At 40.7% G+C, this 23,021-nt stretch overlaps 1 protein-coding gene across 1 annotated transcript in view; it reads right to left on the minus strand.

Annotated features, from left to right (window-relative positions):
- The window catches only part of LOC131948636 (E3 ubiquitin-protein ligase SHPRH), a 38,898-nt gene that overhangs the window by 8,731 nt on the left and 7,146 nt on the right, over positions 1-23,021 (minus strand). The window contains exons 9-24 of the mRNA XM_059310249.1: positions 21,905-21,984; positions 20,541-20,585; positions 19,857-19,935; positions 18,818-18,981; positions 18,172-18,279; positions 10,081-10,155; positions 9,649-9,731; positions 9,315-9,441; positions 4,955-5,131; positions 4,214-4,321; positions 3,436-3,572; positions 1,864-2,037; positions 1,359-1,427; positions 1,026-1,156; positions 775-848; positions 56-199 (exon numbers count right to left, since the gene is read on the minus strand). Coding sequence (XP_059166232.1) covers positions 56-199; positions 775-848; positions 1,026-1,156; positions 1,359-1,427; positions 1,864-2,037; positions 3,436-3,572; positions 4,214-4,321; positions 4,955-5,131; positions 9,315-9,441; positions 9,649-9,731; positions 10,081-10,155; positions 18,172-18,279; positions 18,818-18,981; positions 19,857-19,935; positions 20,541-20,585; positions 21,905-21,984 — 1,775 coding nt within the window. The remainder of the gene's footprint in view (positions 1-55; positions 200-774; positions 849-1,025; positions 1,157-1,358; positions 1,428-1,863; positions 2,038-3,435; positions 3,573-4,213; positions 4,322-4,954; positions 5,132-9,314; positions 9,442-9,648; positions 9,732-10,080; positions 10,156-18,171; positions 18,280-18,817; positions 18,982-19,856; positions 19,936-20,540; positions 20,586-21,904; positions 21,985-23,021) is intronic.

The following is a 23,021-nucleotide window of genomic DNA, read 5'->3' on the forward strand; positions in this document are numbered from 1 at the left end:
AAAAAAAAAAAAATCAAACTGTCGGCTGATAGGATTCAACAGGTCCACAACTTACATCTCTCTCTTCTATAACATTTGGTATTTTAGTAGCTGCCTCAGGTTCAAATCTTGTCCGTAGTCTCAGCCTCTCAGTTGCCATTTCACACTCATCAATAGCAGATACCATCTCTCTATGACTCAGCCAGAGTGAGCGTAAATTCTGACGGTAAAGTAAGAAACAGGATGTAATTATATTTATTTATCAATACTTGGTACAGAAGGGAAGGTGTGGTACAATGGTAGAGCATACAAATCTAACCCGAAAGTCTCAAGTTCAAGTCTGAGTTCAATTCCCAAATTCCAACCAGCTCTGATGGGTACCTAACTCATGTTAAGAAAAGTATAGGTAGCTGGGCATAGTGCTCACCACATGATCCCTTCATATATTAAGGTTACAGAAACAGGTGAACTATACTTCACTTGCCCCAAGGATCGTGAAGTTCAAAGGGGAAACTTTACCTTTACTTGTACAGATATATAAATGTTTCATGGGGATTGGCAATAAATTGGAAATTAAAGTTGTCTTGAAGAAAAAAAGGATGGTTTTTAGTCAAAATAAAAATTGTATTATAGAAACAAAAAAGTACTTCAGGCTTTTTTTATTGATTCCCATGCGTACAAATAGGTTTAAATAAATCTATGAAATATTTGTTGTAAAATCCATAAAAAAACTAAACATGTTAGATGAATTTGTAAAATATGAACTGCCAAATAGACAATGTATTTTTTATTTACCTTGAATTCTTTCTTTAAGGTTTCTAAATATTTTAACTGTGTAGATGCTGCCTCTAAAATATCATGGTCTGGATCTATGAATAAAATATTTTTTAAACCTTGAATTTAAGTATGCATGTATTCAAAAAAACAATTCATGACACTTCAATGGGCAAAATATTTGGAATATTATAAAAGTAACTAGCTGTAATATTTGTGTATAAGTTTATACGTTTAGCATGCAGACAACAGATTATGATGAAAGCAATTACCAAACTGGAGTCTGTAGAAGGACAAGATGCTCTTGAGAGACCTCTCCACCTCGCTGTCGGCCCAGGTGCCTTGTCTTTTGGTGCTCACCTGATAGGCCAGGTTGTTGTCATCACCTGACACAGTGATTCCCCTGCAGGGCAATTAATTAATTTGTTAATTAGTACTTTAAAACAGGGGGAAGCTACTGGATTCGAATTAGAATTGACGCTGGTTTGAAATTTAATAAAACTGTAACTGTGTACATACAAGTTTGACAAGTAAAGCGGGTCAGGCTAAGTATGGAAATCTGTCTGAAATTGGCTAACTAAAATATCACTTATAAATAGAATTACCTTTCTACAAAAAGAAACAACCTTGATTCATATTCATTGAATAATTCATCAACTTTACAAAAAGGGCACCTGTAAATCAATTATTTTGATTAGTGGCATACATTTATTTCAATAAAAATATATTAAAAAATCTTTTTTTTTAAATTGTACAAATTCGTTGCAGATTTACAAACTATTGTAGATTTTTAAACCAGTTTTTAACACATTTTGTCATTATTCTAGAAGTACATTTTACAATAATATACATCAGGTGTGGGAATTATAACTAATCAGGTTTCATGATATGACTGCCCTGTGCCTACAACCAGCTGATTTCAATTTGTATTAATTAGTTACCATCGTTCCGACAACATAATGACTGGCTAAATAATACCTAAGCCATGCAATTTCTATCAAACAAACATATCTGTCTGCTTATCAGTGCTTAAATGCTCCTTTTTTTTTAAATTACTATTACAAGAAAATCTTGTAATAAAATAAAAACCATAAAATAAAACTAGCTTACGTCTTAAGAACCTCTTCAACAGGTCTGAGACAACAGGAGGCTGCTGTCTGCACCAGAGCGTGTGACGTGTCGTTGGCCAGATTATCCAGGTCTGCCTTCAGGCTCTTCCTGGCTTTGTGGAGTGTCTGAAGGTGGGAGTCAATGATGTACATCAGACCACTAGCATCTGTAAATCTGTCAAGGGAAACAACTTTCTTTTAAACTCATGCAAATCTGTCAGGGGAAGCAACTTTCTTTTAAACTAGTGGCAACAATATTTTGTAAAATCTAATGGTAACGATGTTTTATTAATACCAACAGCAACAATAATTCTTTAGAATTAAATAATGACATCAATATTTTTTAGAGCTAAGTAATATAAAAAATGTACAGAAATATCTAATAGTAACAATTTGTTGTTGAAAAATAATAAGAAAATGGGAGCAATATGTTATTAAAACTTCATAATGGCCTTAAACATCTTGATAATAGTAATGTATACATTGTGAATTCAACACTACCAATGTTGCGACTGAAAATATTTAGCTTTAAAACACTATCAGTAGCTGGAGAAGGACTCTGCTTACTCTCCCTCTCCCCCTAGGACGATTATGCTGACTGGTGGGGATGGGAGTGGCAGCTATATGCCTAGAGAGGAGTAAGACATGCTTTTGTGCTTTTACATGGTGTCTCCCATGGTCCCCATGAAGCGAATTATATAGATAGAAGATAGAAGATAGAAGATGTGGAAACAATACATTTAATAAAAACTAATGACAGTGGGTAAAATTAAAAACTACTTGAAAAAATGAAATTAAATAGTCAGGAAGTTAGAATAATGTATTGCTAACATGTGATTAGGTAAAGATCTTATGATACTTCTATGTTGACTCAGCTTTACTTAGTACTCAACAAAAGTTTAGTATATAGAATAAGCCATCACCTTTTCTCTGAGAAACGGAGAAAAAGTGCTATGGCTGATGGTTGTGATTGGGGTTAACGAGATTGTTAGGGCCAGGTTACAAATTGGGTTTGGGTTAGGTATTGTTAGCAGCTAAGGCGATTTAACATCAGTCAAATTTTGAGATTTAACTTTACTTAACTTAGCATTTTAGGGTGCAAAAATTACATTTTGTACCACCAAATTTAAGCAAACCCGACCCCCCCCCCCCTCCCCCCTTTTACACATCCTCAAAACTTAAAGCCTCCCTATTGAGGGTAGCCGAGTTGGACGAGATGGTATCTAACATTGTTGTTGACATGGATAAAAACAATGTTGTTTTTTTTTTATTTTGCTACATGACCTAGTTCTGCCAGGTTTATTTACATTTTCAAAGATTAAAAAAAAATACATAATTGCTTTTGGCTTTTTAATAAACTTACTAAACACATTAAATACATCCCAGTTTTAGTAACGCCTGACAAAAAAACCTCGCAAAAAAAAAGCTTTTATAATAATGTTTATTTTAATAACATTGAACCCGATTTTAAAAATATTTAATGAACCATTCGAGACAATTCACAGTTGCTTCCATTTGTTCTGATGTAACAAATGGATGACTTAACTTACATGCCCACCAACCCACTACTTACACATCAGCAATGGTCCCCTCTGTTGTGGAGGTTCTGAGCAGATCATCTTTAATTTTACAGATGAGATCTTTCTCTATGGCCCTGTGTACAGCCATGTCCACAACATCAGCCCACCAGTCACCATCCAATGAAGAGAGCTAATTACCGAAAACAAACAGAAATAACAAAATATGCATAAAATGTTTAAGAAAATTTCATCTCTAAGCTAGTCATCAATATCTTTAAAATAAATATTAACTGTAGTAAAAATAAATTTTAAACTGTAAAGACATACTCTACTCTAATACAGAAACATGTTATATGAATAATAGACAATAAAAATTCTAATGAAAATTTTTGTATCACTTACACACTATTTCAATACAGAAAATTTGATATAATTTCTCTTTCTTCTTCTTTTTCATTCTTAATTTTTGTGTTGGAAGGGATCCCTTCCAACAAAATTAAGTATACGTGTTAACTGGTTATGCGCCATTGAGGCCATTGAAACAATTTCAGCCTGCTTTTCTTTTTATATTTGCTTCCATAGCCTTTGTTCAATCAAGAATAAACTACAAGGCAGCAGTTGTTTAAATTTGGAGTTGTCTCTCCAAGAAGAGCGGCTGTCCCCAGCTGGCGAGCCTCATCTGCTTGAGGGTTCGAACTCTTTTTTGGTTTAGCAACCATGAGTTTTACCGACTTGACCATGCCGACCCCTGATATAATTTGATACAGAACATTTAGTAAAAATATCAACATGTACTCTAATGAATGCCTTGTGTCTTCACAATGGACCAACCTTTAGTGTCAACTCATTCAATGATCTCTGTACCAGGTCCACAGCTTCCTTGCTGCTGGTGAAACTTGTTTTAGTTTTTGACATGTACTTTTCCTTCAAGGCGGCACACTAAGGAAGGATAAGATGTCACATGGTTTAGAATCAGTACCAGCAAAAGGTTAAGTTTCTCTTTCATGCTAGACATTTTGGCAGATAAAAGAAAGTTGATCTGTTTCTTTGACCACAATATTTGATGGTATGTTCAGCACTTTTTTCAGCCACTTTAATTTTTAGGTACCCACATAAGCTAGAGCTATCCTATAAACTAGTGTCCAGAAATCAACATTTAGACTTTCTATCACTAGTTCATGCCATCCCATTTGGGGATAACAACGTAATCATTATTTATGTACTTATTTTTGCAATAACAAACAGTTTAAAATTTGGTTAAGATAATTAATGTGTCTTTTTTCTTAAGTCATCATGTTTACCCATTCATGCCTAAGACACATGGGGCAGATGTTTCAGCTGTTTCAATGAACTCTGCATAAAGATGGATAGTGTGATCAAGACTGCCTTAGTTTCCCTAAGACTAGTCAAGTACCTATCAGAGCTGGGTGGACTGAGAAACATTATACAGATCTGAACTCAACTTTTGAGTTAGCCCTCATAAGCTCTACCATCTGAACATGGTGTCCCCTTTTTAAATAATACGTAGATATGTCAATTATTTTCCCGCTAGAAATGTGAGAGAGCAAGTACCTCATCCCTCAAGCTAGCATCACGGAGTGTTGGTGCCACGTTGTCCGGCTTCTTGTCGAGGATCTCAGCCAGGTTGTACATGGCATGGAGCTGCTGCAGGTCATCTGTCCGGAACTGATCTTTGTGTTCCTCCACTGACCTCAGGACATCTCTGTACTTCTCCACTGCTTCTGCCAGCTGGGGTCAGATCAAACAGGTGAGGTCAACAACTCAGGTGAGGTTAATAACATGAGAGGTATTTGGTTAAGTTAGATTTCATGAGATACAATTATACATATGTACCTTTTCCCTGTCTAACCCTACATCAACACCTCCACTCTTCCCCCATCAAACCTACACCAACACCTCCATATCTTTCCATCAAACCCTACATTCCCCTGTCTAACCCTACACCAACACCTCCATACCTGTCTAACCCCTACACCAACACCTCCATACCTTTCCCCTGTCTAACCATCAACACCTCCATACCTGTCTAACCCCTACACCAACACCTCCATACCTTTCCCCTGTCTAACCATCAACACCTCCATACCTTTCCCTTGTCTAACCATCAACACCTCCATACCTTTCTCCTGTCTAACCCTACACCAACACCTCCATACCTTTCCCCTGTCTAACCCCACATCAACACCTCCATACCTTTCCCCAGTCTAACCATCAACACCTTCATACCTTTCCCCTGTCTAACCATCAACACCTCCATACCTTTCCCCTGTCTAACCACCAACACCTTCATACCTTTCCCCTGTCTAACCATCAACACCTCCATACCTTTCCCCTGTCTAACCCTACACCAACACCTCCATACCCTTCCCCTGTCTAACCCTACACCAACACCTCCATACCTTTCCCCTATCTAACCCTACACCAACACCTCCATACCTTTCTCCTGTCTAACCATCAACACCTCCATACCTTTCCCCTGTCTAACCCTACACCAACACATCCATACCTTTCCCCTGTCTAACCATCAACACCTCCATACCTTTCCCCAGTCTAACCCTACATCAACACCTCCATACCTTTCCCCTGTCTAACCCTACAACACCTCCATACCTTTCCCCTGTCTAACCACCAACACCTTCATACCTTTCCCCTATCTAACCACCAACACCTCCATACCTTTCCCCTGTCTAACCACCAACACCCCCATTCCTTTCCCCTGTCTAACCACCAACACCCCCATTCCTTTCCCCTGTCTAACCACCAACACCTTCATACCTTTCCCCTATCTAACCACCAACACCTCCATACCTTTCCCCTGTCTAACCACCAACACCCCCATTCCTTTCCCCTGTCTAACCACCAACACCTTCATACCTTTCCCCTGTCTAACCCTACAACACCTCCATACCTTTCCCCTGTCTAACCACCAACACCTTCATACCTTTCCCCTATCTAACCACCAACACCTCCATACCTTTCCCCTGTCTAACCACCAACACCCCCATTCCTTTCCCCTGTCTAACCACCAACACCTTCATACCTTTCCCCTGTCTAACCACCAACACCTTCATACCTTTCCCCTATCTAACCACCAACACCTCCATACCTTTCCCCTGTCTAACCACCAACACCCCCATTCCTTTCCCCTGTCTAACCACCAACACCTTCATACCTTTCCCCTGTCTAACCACCAACACCTCCATACCTTTCCCCTGTCTAACCACCAACACCTTCATACCTTTCCCCTATCTAACCACCAACACCTCCATACCTTTCCCCTGTCTAACCACCAACACCCCCATTCCTTTCCCCTGTCTAACCACCAACACCTTCATACCTTTCCCCTGTCTAACCACCAACACCTTCATACCTTTCCCCTGTCTAACCACCAACACCTCCATACCTTTCCCCAGTCTAACCCTACATCAACACCTCCATACCTTTCCCCTGTCTAACCCTACAACACCTCCATACCTTTCCCCTGTCTAACCACCAACACCTTCATACCTTTCCCCTATCTAACCACCAACACCTCCATACCTTTCCCCTGTCTAACCACCAACACCTCCATACCTTTCCCCTATCTAACCACCAACACCTCCATACCTTTCCCCTGTCTAACCCTACACCACCTCCATACCTTTCCCCTGTCTAACCCTACACCACCTCCATACCTTTCCCCAGTCTAACCCTACATCAACACCTCCATACCTTTCCCCAGTCTAACCCTACAACACCTCCATACCTTTCCCCTATCTAACCCTACACCAACACCTCCATACCTTTCCCCAGTCTAACCCTACACCAACACCTCCATACCTTTCCCCTATCTAACCCTACACCAACACCTCCATACCTTTCCCCAGTCTAACCCTACATCAACACCTCCATACCTTTCCCCTGTCTAACCCTACAACACCTCCATACCTTTCCCCTATCTAACCCTACACCAACACCTCCATACCTTTCCCCAGTCTAACCCTACACCAACACCTCCATACCTTTCCCCTGTCTAACCCTACAACACCTCCATACCTTTCCCCTATCTAACCACCAACACCCCCATACCTTTCCCCTATCTAACCCTACACCAACACCTCCATACCTTTCCCCTATCTAACCACCAACACCTCCATACCTTTCCCCTGTCTAACTACCAACACCTCCATACCTTTCCTCTGTCTAACCCTACACCAACACCTCCATACCTTTCCCCTGTCTAACCCTACACCAACACCTCCATACCTTTCCCCTGTCTAATCATCAACACCTCCATACCTTTCTCCTGTCTAACCCTACACCAACACCTCCATACCTTTCCCCTGTCTAACCACCAACACCTCCATACCTTTCTCCAGTCTAACCATCAACACCTCCATACCTTTCCCCTGTCTAACCCTACACCAACACCTCCATACCTTTCCCCTGTCTAACCCTACAACACCTCCATACCTTTCCCCTGTCTAACCCTACACCAACACCTCCATACCTTTCCCCTGTCTAACCATCAACACCTCCATACCTTTCCCCAGTCTAACCCTACATTAACACCTCCATACCTTTCCCCTGTCTAACCCTACAACACCTCCATACCTTTCCTCTGTCTAACCCCTACACCAACACCTCCATACCTTTCCCCTGTCTAACCCGACACCAACACCTCCATACCTTTCCCCTGTCTAACCCTACAACACCTCCATACCTTTCCCCTGTCTAACCATCAACACCTCCATACCTTTCCCCTGTCTAACCCGACACCAACACCTCCATACCTTTCCCCTGTCTAACCCCTACACCAACACCTCCATACCTTTCCCCTGTCTAACCCTACACCAACACCTCCATACCTTTCCCCTGTCTAACCATCAACACCTCCATACCTTTCCCCTGTCTAACCCTCCAACACCTCCATACCTTTCCCCTCTAACCCTACACCAACATCTCCATACCTTTCCCCTGTCTAACCCGACACCAACACCTCCATACCTTTCCCCTGTCTAACCCTACATCAACACCTCCATACCTTTCCCCTGCCTAACCATCAACACCTCCATACCTTTCCCCTGTCTAACCCGACACCAACACCTCCATACCTTTCCCCTGTCTAACCCTACTTCAACACCTCCATACCTTTCCCCTGTCTAACCCGACACCAACACCTCCATACCTTTCCCCTGTCTAACCCTACTTCAACACCTCCATACCTTTCCCCTGTCTAACCCTACACCAACATCTCCATACCTTTCCCCTGTCTAACCCGACACCAACACCTCCATACCTTTCCCCTGTCTAACCCTACTTCAACACCTCCATACCTTTCCCCTGTCTAACCCGACACCAACACCTCCATACCTTTCCCCTGTCTAACCCTACTTCAACACCTCCATACCTTTCCCCTGTCTAACCATCAACACCTTCATACCTTTCCCCTGTCTAACCCTACTTCAACACCTCCATACCTTTCCCCTGTCTAACCATCAACACCTCCATACCTTTCCCCTGTCTAACCCTACATCAACACCTCCATACCTTTCCCCTGCCTAACCATCAACACCTCCATACCTTTCCCCTGTCTAACCCGACACCAACACCTCCATACCTTTCCCCTGTCTAACCCTACTTCAACACCTCCATACCTTTCCCCTGTCTAACCATCAACACCTTCATACCTTTCCCCAGTCTAACTACCAACACCTCCATACCTTTCCCCTGTCTAACCATCAACACCTCCATACCTTTCCCCAGTCTAACCCTACATCAACACCTCCATACCTTTCCCCTGTCTAACCCTACAACACCTCCATACCTGTTCCCCTGTCTAACCCTACACCAACACCTCCATACCTTTCCCCTGTCTAACCCCACAACATCTCCATACCTTTCCCCTGTCTAACTACCAACACCTCCATACCTTTCCCCTGAGTATCAACAGGCCAGCCTTGCCATTGAGTGAAGCTACTATCTGCCTGTGAGCCTCCTCACATTCTGTCTTCACCTTCTTGGTCATATGTTCCAGCAGTTCTTCCATTGTCATCATCCTACATAGGGGGAAAAAATATTTCATGTACAATTAATTAACTATCACCAGAAATTATTGCAATGGATAAAACAATAGCAGTATATATTTTAAAATTATAATTGAACACAACCTGATATAATTAGCAGACCACACTATACTTATAGAGTAGCATACAGTGTTGTGAAATATTTAAAGTAAGTGATTTGATTGCAAACATTCTACTTACGTTTTGTTAAGGGGCAAGAACTCTCCCCTGACAATCTGGGGGTGACAACAGGCCTGTCTTAGCCGGAACAAGGGACTCAGAAGCTGAAAACAATTGTTTTAATTATGTTATTATATGTTTGAATTTGGCTGTTTGGTTTTTGTTCATAAATAAATATATCACATCCTTTTTTATTTACACCATAAGTTCTAAAATTAGCCCAATAGTTTGTAAATATATATTTATAACTTGCATATGCTAAAAAAAAAAGCTGCAATAAATATAAATCACTTAAAAATAATTTGCACTATAAAACATAAAATAGGTAAAAGCTTTTTTTTTAATTCTTCATCTCAACAGCCAAAGGGAGATCAGGCTATTGAACTTAAAACAATGTTCATATTGTACTACCATGGCAACGAATCCTCATTCTACCAGTAAAAAACCACCTACTTCACTCATAGTTTTTCTATCCAGGGCATGGAGCTTGGTGTTGGGATCTTGAATATGCTGAGCTTTGTTCCTGTACTGTAAAAGAAAGAAAAACAGAAATTGTAACACTTTTGTACATAGTCGCTAAACCAACCTAGTTTAATTAAACAGATGGCGATTACAGTACCCAGTGGCGTCACAAGGTGGTGGGGGGGTACAGTCCATACTGGGTGACACCATTTAGGCAGTGAGACCATATGAAAAATTATAAAATTCACTGTTAAAACAATGTTTTATCCACCTTAGATAACAAAATAACAGGGGAGAAAGGTGACACCAAACCAGAATGCAAAATTGTTGGAGGGGGTGGGGGTGACACCCATATGGCTCATATCCCTGGAGGGTTACAAAGTCAAATAACAACAGGCTTCGGTAATTCAAAAGATAGATTTCCAGAAAAGTGTGAAACAACGACCTGTGGCAAATAAATCTCAAAACAACAGCCGATAGACAGGAATTATTAAACCACGCAAATGGGGATGTATAGGGCACGTCTTAAGAAAAGAGAATGTCAACATCGCGAGGCAGGCGATGGATTAGAACCTCAGGGGAAAAGATAAGTCGGGGCGAGGTCAAAACATCCTGGAGCAGAGGCGTAGCGACCCTTCCCGGCGCCCGTGGACAAACGTTTTAATTTGGCGCCCCCCCCCCCCCCTCAAACTTACGATTTTGGCGCCCCCTATATGTACCCCGACCCCCCCCCTCCCCTCTCTACGCCTCTATCCTGGAGGACTATGGAAGTAGAAGCTGCGGGGATGACATGATCTCAACAAAGCGAGCTGTAGCTGCAACCTTTTGCTCCTCATGGTCTTTACAGGTGTAAGTCAGTAAGTCAGGCATTAGGGGTGAGGGACATATGCCAACTAAATGAGACGGGTTTACTGGCGATAATCCGTTTGATAAGAGATGATACTCTGATTCTGGTGACGCGCTGTGATTTCATTCAAGTGACGCGCGGTGATTTCATTCAAGTGACGCGCGGTGATTTCATTCAAGTGCCGCGCGGTGATTTCATTCAAGTGACGCGCGGTGATTTCATTCAAGTGACGCGCGGTGAATTCATTCTAGTGACGCGCGGTGATTTGTGGGACGCGCTATATTTCTGGTGATACGCAGAAAAAAACATCACTAAGTGGCGCGCGGTGTTTCGGCTGACGCACGGTGAAATGATTCAAGTGATGCGCGGTGATTCTGTTGATGCGCGGTGATTCGGATGACGCGTGGTATATCTGATGACGCACGGTATATCTGCTGATGCGCGGTGAAATCATTCAAGTAACGCGCGGTATTTCTGGTGCCGTGCTATGAAAAAAGAAAATGAAAATTCACCTTCTTGCGCATTTTGCTTGAGTATTTTATTTTTAAAAGCGTTTTACAGTCATTTTATTTTACTATCTCTCAGATCGCAACGCCTCCACAATCGAGTACGAAAGTATATCACGATCTAGTTTTTGTGTTGAAGTAGTACTTTATCACAAAAACGAGCTACTGTATTTCCCTATCGCGTTATTTCTTTTCACTCTACACTCTACCCCACAAGAGCGGGAGGGGAAGTTGGATACTACACATATCTACGTATGAGTATGAATCATACACTATCAACAAGCACCTAAGAAAACGCGTACAAGCAAACGTGTTTATATTTCGGGGTTAGAGGTTAGAGAGCAACAAGGAAGTGAAGAAAAACGAGGCTGGGATAACACGGTGGTTGATTAGCTTGGGACGACACGGTACCTGGTTATTTATAACAGAGGAAATTAATCACCCATGAAGGATTAACACATAAGGTAAGAAATTATATTTGGGAAATAGATTTATTTATCTAAATTTCATGTCGATTTTATGTTCACAAAATTTGATCAGGTCTATTATCTTAAGCGTGACCGAGTTAATCACAATTTTAAAATCTTTTAAAGTATATCAAGCGGTAGGCGTGTAGAGAGCGGCCTAGTTCTTTTGTTACATAGTGTAGAAGTGGGAACCGTGCGTTACGTTTGACCAGGAGATTTTTCTCGAAAATAATTGCCTTCGAAGCTATTGCGCACTGCGCATAACAAGCAATTGCGACCACCGTTTAACTATCAAGCAATTTTTTGCCCTTCATTTGCGGCAAAGAAATTGCGCCCTTTCCAGTCATAACAGACTGTTGTAAGCTCGGTGAAAGCATCGGTGATGAGATGATCAACGGTATATGTGAATGTGTAGAGTGCATTGAACTTCGTTCAACGGATTGAGCACTTTGATTTCCCAGACTTGCGTTAGTGCCAGGTGAAGGAGTCAGGGACATCCCGTACACTGGCTGGGTGGAGTCAGGGACATCCCGTACACCGGCTGGGTGGAGTCAAGGACATCCCATACACCGGCTAGGTGGAGTCATGGAGTCAGGGACATACCAATTACCATACACCGGCTGGATGGAGTCAGGGACATACCAATTACCATACATCGGCTGGGTGGAGTCAGGGACATCCCGTACACCGGCTGGGTGGAGTCAGGGACATCCCGTACACCGGCTGGGTGGAGTCAGGGACATACCAATTACCATACATCGGCTGGGTGGAGTCAGGGACATACCAATTACCATACATCGGCTGGGTGGAGTCAGGGACATACCAATTACCATACATCGGCTGGGTGGAGTCAGGGACATACCAATTACCATACATCGGCTGGGTGGAGTCAGGGACATACCAATTACCATACACCGGCTGGATGGAGTCAGGGACATACCAATTACCATACACCGGCTGTGTGGAGTCAGGGACATCCCATACACCGGTTGTGTGGAGTCAGGGACATCCCATACACCGGCTGGGTGGAGTCAGGGACATCCCGTACACCGGCTGGGTGGAGTCAGGGACATACCATACACCGGCTGTGTGGAGTCAGGGACATACCAATTACCATACACCGGCTGAGTGGGGTCAGGGACATACCAATTACCATACACCGGCTGGGTGGAGTCAGGGACATCCCATTCACCGGCTGGGTGGAGTCAGGGACATACCAATTACCATAAACCGGCTAGGTGGAGTCAGGGACATCCGGTACACCTGCGGTTAGACTACACGCCCATATAAAAGTCGGTATCTCGGCGGAAATTTTCAATACTTTTATTACTAACGTAGCATTTAAACAACGTCCTATCTCTAAAGTCTAGAAAAATGTCAGTAGGGGGAATCCCCGCGCTTTGTTTCCCTTAAATCCGTATCTTCCCAGAAAATATGCAGGGCTGGCAAAGTTTGGCAAAAACCACTCTAGGGAATTATATATAGAAACCCCACACACCATGATCAACTTTAAAAGGGGTTACGAACGTTTCGGGTTACGAACGTTTCGGGTTACGAACGGAAAACCCGGTGCCAGCCGTAGATCTACATTGCAGTCTTCGCATACCACAGTGCACAATAGATCGAGTCCTTTCAACAAGACTTTATTTTAGCATTGTGTTGGAACTTGTCATAGCAAAACCAACGTTTCTATATACACAAGAACTCAAAGGTACATTCAATTTTCTTGTATCACTCGAGATTTGGTTTTCATGTTATCTATTTAAATTAAAACTTATCTATTTAGTAGACGTGCGCGAATGAAATAATGTACCATCTAGATCAGGGGTCTCCAAACTACGGATGCGGCCCGCGAGGTCCTCTAATCCGGCCCGCGGAGATCTTTTTGTCCACGAAAAAACGTTTGTTGGTGATGTCTGAGGAACTTTGCCCAGAAAAATCAAAGACATGCCTGGAAGAAACTGGCCCCCGAACTGAAAATTGATAGTTAATGCGGCCCTCGGACTGAAAAGTTTGGAGACCCCTGATCTAGATTAAGTGGCACAATTGTCAATAAGGTACGATGGGGTATGGGTTGGCAGCCCTTTGTTCATCAGGGGCTTCAAAAGATTAAGTCATGGGTTGGAGAAGGGAGATAATGACATAGCCAAGTTATTCATTCACTTGGATTATGCTTTGCTGACTCATTATTTAGATAGCAAGCGGTACTTATGGCGAGAAAAGAGGTCAGTGTAAAATTACAACCAAAAAAAAAAAACAAGACATAAATAATAGGAAATGGAAATGGGGAAATTGAACCATCAATTAAATTGTTACGGCTGGGTATGGGTAGGGAGGAGAGATTGGCACGTGCGCTGTGAAGTGCTGTGGTAAACATCAACACAGCCCACTCTTCTGTCAACACTTACGTAATGTGTGAGTAACTGTGATGAAGGAAATGATACAATGTTTTGTAACCTTCGGGCACTCCTCCCCCCCCCCCCCCCCGTCGAAAAAAGTAAACATAACTTCACATTTTAGCCGACCTACCACCAGCCTTAGGGGTCATCCATATAATGACGTCACGCCTTTTTGACGATTTTTTACCTCACCCCCTCCCCTCCGTCGTACACCGTCACAAAAAGCCAGACCCCCCCCTAAAATGACGTTACACCTCAGCATACAACCCCCTCCCTCAAAATTGCAGTTGAATTTTTCTTAAAATACGATATTTTTCCAATATATTGTCTGAACTCTTGTCAAAAGAGTATTTTTAATCACTTCCTATTAAAGTTTTCTAAAACGCGAAATAACGGCTAAAATTCGTTTTCCAACACTGCTTTTTTAAAATGGTTAAGTGTGACGTCACACCATCTGAACACACCCCCTCCCCCCCTCTCATCACACACCGTCACAAAATTACGGACCCCCCCCCCCCTCCCCCCTACGAGTGTGACTTCATTTATGGACGACCCCTTACTCATTTTCTGTTTCATTTTTGGAAAGTGATATAACCAGAGTAGGCTGAACATGCCGAGAGCATTACGTTTATTTCTGTATACAAGGAAAATGACGAAATGATATACCTAGTGCTGCTTGTTCGTTAGAATAATATTTCGCATTCAATATAAATATTGAAAATCTTAGAAAGTCTGGGTCGATATTAGATTCGTGGATACATTTTACATGAACAAGTTAGGCCTACTTGAATTTGGAATAAACACTGCGAAAATTCAGTTTAAAATTACCTGTTTCAAATGCGTGTTCAACGTTACACTTTCTTCCCCGCCCTCCTGCCCTTGACACACATAACGAAAGTCCGACCCCCCCCCCCCCTTTTCGCTAGTGTGACGTCATTTACGGACGACCCTAGACAAACCTGTGGCGGCTTGGAAGATTAGATTTAGAAACAACGTGGGGATGATCGGGGCGTCATACAATCTAGGGGCGCCCTAAAAAAAACTAGAGGTGTCTTGAAAATCTAAGGGCGCCCTAAAAACTAGGGATGAAAACAGATTAAGTGCTCAATGAAATGCCAGAAACCTTGAGCGTCTTAGAAACCAAGGGGTGCCTCCAAATTACGGCACTGTGATAAATAACCAAAGGTATCCTAACAACAGAGGGGTGCCCCCTTGAAACTTAGGGGTGTCTACAAATTAATATGATAACCTTAGAGTCCCATGACAACCTGCTTATATGTACTCAACTGTGTTATATTTTTTTATCTCATATTTTCTGATTATCTCATGGTTAATTTAATTTTTTTTACATCTTTGTAACACAGATGGGGATCACAGACCTCATGATCGTGTACACCCTCTTCTGCCTGTTAAATCACTCTCATGGTTACCAGAAACCGGACAGAGAACTAAATATACAACACACGCTCACACACAACAAAAGCTGCGAGATTCAAGGGACGCAAGCCAACTGTTCTTCCTTGGGCTTAGAAAAAATCCCGAGTTACCTCCCTTCCAACATTACAATACTGGATCTGTCCAACAACAAAATTGAAGAGATCCCACCCAATGCGCTGGTTTACTACCCCTCCTTACTGACCTTGGACATTAGCAGGAACAGGATAAGAACCGTTCACAACCAGAGCTTCGCAAACCTAACACAACTCAAGTACCTAGACGTCAGCTTTAACCTGCATTTATACCTGAGCAACTTAAGCCTGGCACTATGGGAGCTGCAACATTCAGACCTAGAGACTTTCAAGATGGAGTCTATCGTGTACCCATACTCCTCGGGGATACGCGTCCGCAGCGAGTTTGCCAGGAGCCTCCCGAGAAATATAAAAACGCTCGTGGCCTCCAACAACTGGATGGAGTGGGTGGGGAAAAATGTTCTAAAACATCTCCCAAAGAACTTGACATACCTGGATGTCAGCGACAACAAGTTCAGCTTCGGAGCTTACCTCAGCCAACTGGACTTGCTGAAAAACCTGGAAACTCTCAAGCTGAACAAAGGGACAGAAAGCTTTAGTTTACCTACCACCATCCCTACACTGGAGGACGACGAAGACAACCCAAACGAGGAACCGACACACGAAGATCAGGAAGTAAAGAATTATTCAAGCCCATCGAAACTACCACCAAATCTTAAAAATGTGGAAATACAATACGCAGGGTGGTCGTTTTCATTCACAGAGTTCCACATCCACCCGGATAACTCGCTGGAGAGTTTAGACTTGAGAGGGAACAACATCCCCAATCTTGTCGGACCGGTGACGGGTTTCGAAAAATTAAAAAAACTTGTTCTGTTCAACTGTAACATTAAAAAAGTCTCGGAGAGATTTTTTGACAATTTTCCAGCACTGGAGACACTAAATTTGAGCACAAACGCGTTTGGTTACAGCGTACTGAGAAACAACAGCAGACCCATCTTCAAGAAACTGTACAACCTCACAGACTTAGACCTTAGTTTTACAGACATCGCCACAGTTGACAGAAAAGTATTTGAAGGCCTGGCCAACTTGGAGAGGCTTCACCTGGAAAGAAACATCATGTACTACTTCAACGCCAACATCTCCCACATGACAAAACTTCAGTTTGTCAACTTCAGCAACACTGAGCTCAGCTGCCTCCGTCCTATCGTCACGGATACATTCGTCCAGCTTATCAAACACAACCCCAACTTCAGCATCGATTTCTCCGAGACCCCCATCCACTGTTTCTGTGCTAATTTCGTTTTCATCAAATGGATGATTGAGCATTCTTCCATTTTTACAAACAGAAACCGCTACAAATGCGTGTATGACGATACCTCTGAGAAATATCTAACAGACTTCAATGAAACCTACCGCATGTTACAAAGACAATGTGCAGACAACTACGAAGTATTTATTTTGGTTTCCTCCATCATGTGTCTTACGGTATCTGCCGTTATTGGTGCCATTTGCTACCGATTCAGATGGAAACTCAAATATTTGTATTACTCGGCTTATCTCTACTACAAAGATAAAGACAAAATCAAGCCAAGTCAAAAAGAGTTTAAATTTGATGTTTTTCTATCCTACGCTCACGAAGATGAAGACTTCATCGTCAACACGCTGTCCCCCTCGCTACAAGCCCTAGGGGTGAGATTACACATCCACGGGCTGAACTTCGCAGTCGGGCAGTACATCTCAATCAACATAGTGGAAGCTGTACAGAGCAGCCGCTACACGATGTTCGTCCTGACCAACAACCTTCTGGCTAGCAAGTGGTGTAAGTTTGAGATAGAGATGGCCAACATGGAGAGTGTTCATACCGGGCGCAACCTGCTGGTGTTTTTACTGGTGGGTGAGCTGAAGAAGGAGGATATGAGCACCCAGCTTTTGTACCACATAAAAAACAACACGTACATCCAATACCCGGACAACGTAGAGGACCTGAGCAAGATGAACATGTTTTGGAGAAAACTTGCAACGGATTTAAAGTCGTAAATTGTTATCAAAAAGTTAAAAGTCACACATTTCATGTCAAACCTATTGGTACTTCAGTTATGAATCTTAAGACAAAAAAGATGTAACGTCTTAAATAAATTAAAGACAAAAAAGCTAGTCTTAAGCTAAGAAATAAGAGTCATCGTGGAAAATAATGCATTTGTGGAGTCAGAATACTTAAAGCATATGACTGATAGAAAAATTTTAGCTTCTTAAAATGTGTTGAGGTCTGTTGGTTATGTATTTAAATTGAAAAAATTAATCTCATAACTGAATTCAACATCACAAGCTATTGTAAAGCAGTAGCACTTGTTTCAACAATATGGATTGATCGCCTAGAATTAATTGACTCACTGCGTATGCGTTGCGCAGGTAAACCTCGTACTGCCTGCGGTAGAAATGTTCCTCCACAGGAGAAAATGTCAGCCAGTTAATTTCTTCTGTCTGTGCAGGTAAATCAATCTGAGGGTTTTAAAAAAATGTATGATTGTGATTAAGTAAACAAAACATTTCTTTCTAATTACTTTATCTGGACAATTTTCAACCAGATCAGATTTTATCAATGAAAATTTTTTTACAAGACCCCGTGACCTAGCGCTAGAGAGCTAGACTGCTAACCCGAAAGTCTAGTTCAAATCTGGGTTCAAATCAGTGGAATGTCCCTGAGTCCACCCAGTTCGGATGGATACCTAACTCTCATTAAAGAAAGTAAAGGCGGCTGGGCATAATGCTGACCACATTATCCCTTCATATCCCAACATCAAGAAACATATAAACTCTACTTCATCTGCCCAATGGATTGCTAGGTCTAAAGAGGAATCTTTCCTTTTACTTTAAATGATTTATATTTGTGTAAATTAATCCCCTTTTTATAAAAAGTCAATTCAGCGTATAAGGTGTGGAATTACCCCGTGTGTGGAATTACCCCGGGTTACCCTATTGTTTAATTCAGAACTTTCACCCAATGTTAAATTGCTGTAAAAAAAAAGAAAATTATTACCTGATCAATGACATCCTTCTTGGCCGTCCTCCAAAGTATCTGGGCCAGAGCCTGGTGCATGGGGGCCGTGAAGCCATGACAAAAGGGCTCCCACACCAGGAGGCGGAACCACTGCTGGACCATGAGTGGGTCCACCCCAAGGAACAGGAGAAGGCCATAGATGTCTGTTGGAAATTAAATGGTTCGTTAGTGGGAAGCTTAATGAGTGGGTCCACCCCAAGGAATAGGAGAAGGCCGTAGATGTCTGTTGGAAATTTAATGGTTCGTTAGTGGGAAGCTTAATGAGTGGGTCCACCCTAAGGAATAGGAGAAGGCCGTAGATGTCTGTTGGAAATTTAATGGTTCATTAGTGAGAAGCTTAATGAGTGGGTCCACCCCAAGGAATAGGAGAAGGCCGTAGATGTCTGTTGGAAATTAAATGGTTCGTTAGTGAGAAGCTTAATGAGCTAATCAATGCCATGGAAGAGGAACAGTCTATAGATAGAAATGGTTCGTTATTGAGAACAGCCCATAGATGTCTGTAAAAATTAAATGGTTTGTTAACGAGGAACTTAATGAGTGGATCTGCCTCAAGGAAGATAAGCAATCCATTAAGTGTCTCATAGAAATTAAATAGTTTTTTCATGAAAATTTTATGAAACAGCAAGGTTGAATGGTGAATCATGACTCACATTAGGGAAAGTAAAGGCAGCTGGGCATAGTTCCTGACTATCCCTTCATGTGCCAACGTTACAGAAACAGGTGAACTCTACTTCACTTTCCCCAAGGACCATTAAGTTCAAAGGTGAACTTTACTGAATAAAAAGCTTAATAAGAATATAGTATTGTATTTCTATTATTTTTATTTCAATGCAATACAGCAACAGTTCTATATCAAGGACACATCAATAAAAGTAACAGAACAAAAAATCTAACATCAATATAAGTAACAATTAGAACAAAATATCTAACATCAATATAAGTAACAATTAGAACAAAATATCTAACATCAATATAAGTAACAATTAGAACAAAATACCTAACAAAATTTTACACTTACCTTCAACACTGCGCATGAGGGGTGTACCTGTAACACACCACCTATTCACAGCTTTAAGTTTCAAGGCCATTTCAGCAGTCTGCAAGTACAAACCCATTACACTCTATGGTTAAATTCAATGTATAAATGCTTTGAGAAATGCTTTCTTTTATAAACAATCAGTCTGTATTTTCATGTCTAGAGTTTTAACAGTAAACCTGCTGTTAGGCATAATAGTGTTAAATGGTTGAATATAAAAGTGCTTCTTTACATTTTTGTAATTAAATGTTTTGTTTAATTAAATTGTCTGTTGTTTTCTTTGTCTATAACCAATAACATTATGTAGCTTTCAGACTTGTGTATACGAGAGGTTAAAGCATTTTTTGTCTACAAAATCTTCAACATAGGTATATTAAGTGTTTGCGATGAGTAAATAAATAATTACATTCACGATAAAATGTGTGTCTGTACACTTTGTGAGTGGGCTATAATTGTACTACATCAAAGTTGTTCAGAGCTTTTTAAAGCTACCAAAGTAGAGACTAAGAAAATTTTGAAAATTCCATTTTCCAAGTTAGTACATAAATATGCCGCATATGATGTGTAGGTATTATTATAGACAATGAAACTGTAACTATTAAGCAAAAGCTTAAGTGTAACTTTTTTTTTTGTTTACATGTAATGACAACCACAACAACCCCATACCTTAGTAGTGACACACTCCACCATCTGTGCTTCATCAAGACAAATCTACAAGAGAAATATGAGAAGCTATAAACATGATGTATGTTTAGGTAATCTGTCATAAAAACACATTTTACATAGACACAAAAACACAATTCAGTTGACCAAAAATACATAGAAGTGAAACAAAATCCATTTGACTATCAACATTTTACATAGACACAAAAACACAATTCATTTGACCACAATTACATAGATGTAAAACAAAATCCATTTGACCACCAAACATTTTACATAGACACAAAAACACAATACATTTGACCACAACTATATAGATGTAAAACAAAATCCATTTGACTACCAACATTTTACATAGACACAAAAACACAATTCATTTACCACAATTACATAGATGTAAAACAAAATCCATTTGACCACCTAACATTTTACATAGACATAAAATAAAATTATTTTGACAACCATTGACATGACCACTGAGCTCAATAAACATGGAAATGAAAACAATTTACACAAACACAACTTACACTACCCCATAAAATATGTGATCTTTTTTTATCAATGTTTAAAGAATTCAAAGGGATAAACATAACTTTCATATTTTATACTAAGTAAAATACCACATCAAACTTAATACAAATTAGTATGCAAATAGTATGGTAGTTTATTGATATTAACTGTTTATATTCAAGCAAGATAAACTAAATGCAGGATACATTCTAACATCATCTATCACAATACTGTTAAACCTGCCTTTGTGTCCTGTGCTTCAGTGCATATCTATACTGTTTATTTTTGTATAAAATGTATTAGGATTTGCTAGTGGAATTAGAAAGATATATTAGTACAGATACAGACTCAAGCAAGTAGTATGATGGATGAATATTCATTTTTGAAAAAAATGAATATATTATTCTTTTTTTGCCAATTGTGTTAATGACTAATTTTAAATTTCAGTGAAGTGATTTTATAAATTGGTAAGAGCCATTGGAAAAAAAGTGTTGTTTTTTCTTTATCATATTATATTGTTTTAATTGTATTAATTAACTACTTTAATTATAATGACATTAAAATAACTACGTATTATATTTAAAATTGTTTGTCAAACTAACAAAGAAAGACTACATTTTTCATTAAATGAAAATAAAATTTGCTTTGCTAATTAATGTCCCAATAGAAATTATTACTAAAGAACTGTTAAAGCATTGTTCTTAATAATGAATCAAATTCCACCCATCTAGGTTCTGTTAACACTTAATAAGCATTTGACTTTAGTAAACCTAATATTAGTCAGCTTATATTTAATATTGCAAGTTTGAGAATGAGAGAATGATGAGTGGTAAAGTGGTAAAACTATGAACACTCACCCTCCACCACTCTACAGCCACCAAGGGGGACGGTGTTGCCAGGAATCTTTTAGGGTGCCTAAACCTTCTCCCAGATTCACCTGTTGAAGACAGCAACACATCAGTATTACATGTGCTTTTGTGATTTGGTATTTCAATGTCTTGAGGTGTTGATATAGTCATAGCAAGTAGTATCACTAGGTTGGGTTGACACATTTAAGTAGGGTGACAGACTTTGGTAGTGGCACATAGGGTGACATATTTAGGTAAGGTGACACTGGAAGGGTGACACATTTAGGTAAGGTGACATTGTAAGGGTGACACATTTAGGTAAGGTGACATTGGAAGGGTGACACATTTAGGTAAAGTGACATCAGAAGGGTGACACATTTAGGTAAGGTGACATTGGAAGAGTGACACATTTAGGTAAGATGACATTGGAAGGGTGACACATTTAGGTAAGGTGACATTGGAAGGGTGACACATTTAGGTAAGGTGACATTGGGAGGGTGACACATTTAGGTAAGATGACATTGGAAGGGTGACACATTTAGGTAAGGTGACATTGGAAGGGTGACACATTTAGGTAAGGTGACATTGGAAGAGTGACACATTTAGGTAAGATGACATTGGAAGGGTGACACATTTAGGTAAGGTGACATTGGAAGGGTGACACATTTAGGTAAGGTGACATTGGGAGGGTGACACATTTAGGTAAGGCGGCACACTTAAGTAGGGTGGCACACTTCTGGTGACACACCTAGGTAGGGTGACACACTTGGCTTGTGCACCAGGTGTGCCGAGTCAGCAAAGCCTCATGCACATACAACCTTCTCAGCCTCCCCCTTGCTAAGCCACAGCATTTTATTTAAGCAAGAAAAAATCTCTAGAAGAAATAATACTTGCTCTGGTTCTACTATAATTTACACTTTACTCAGGTGGTCTGAGCCCATAACAACATCAATGTATCGTCTCACTATAGGACTGGTAAGTAGGTCACCAATCAGATCTACGGCTCAATAAAACCTGCATGAGCCATAGAACTGGTTGGTGACCTACTTACCAGCCCTATATCTAAGTCACTGCATTCTATCAATATAAAGTTACCCTTAAAAACATGGCAATATATGGAGCAGAT

Source organism: Physella acuta, unplaced genomic scaffold (genome assembly GCF_028476545.2).
Source record: "Physella acuta isolate Inbredline_101_S28 unplaced genomic scaffold, ASM2847654v3 ptg000654l, whole genome shotgun sequence".
In the NCBI taxonomy this organism is placed as follows: Eukaryota; Metazoa; Mollusca; class Gastropoda; family Physidae; genus Physella; species Physella acuta.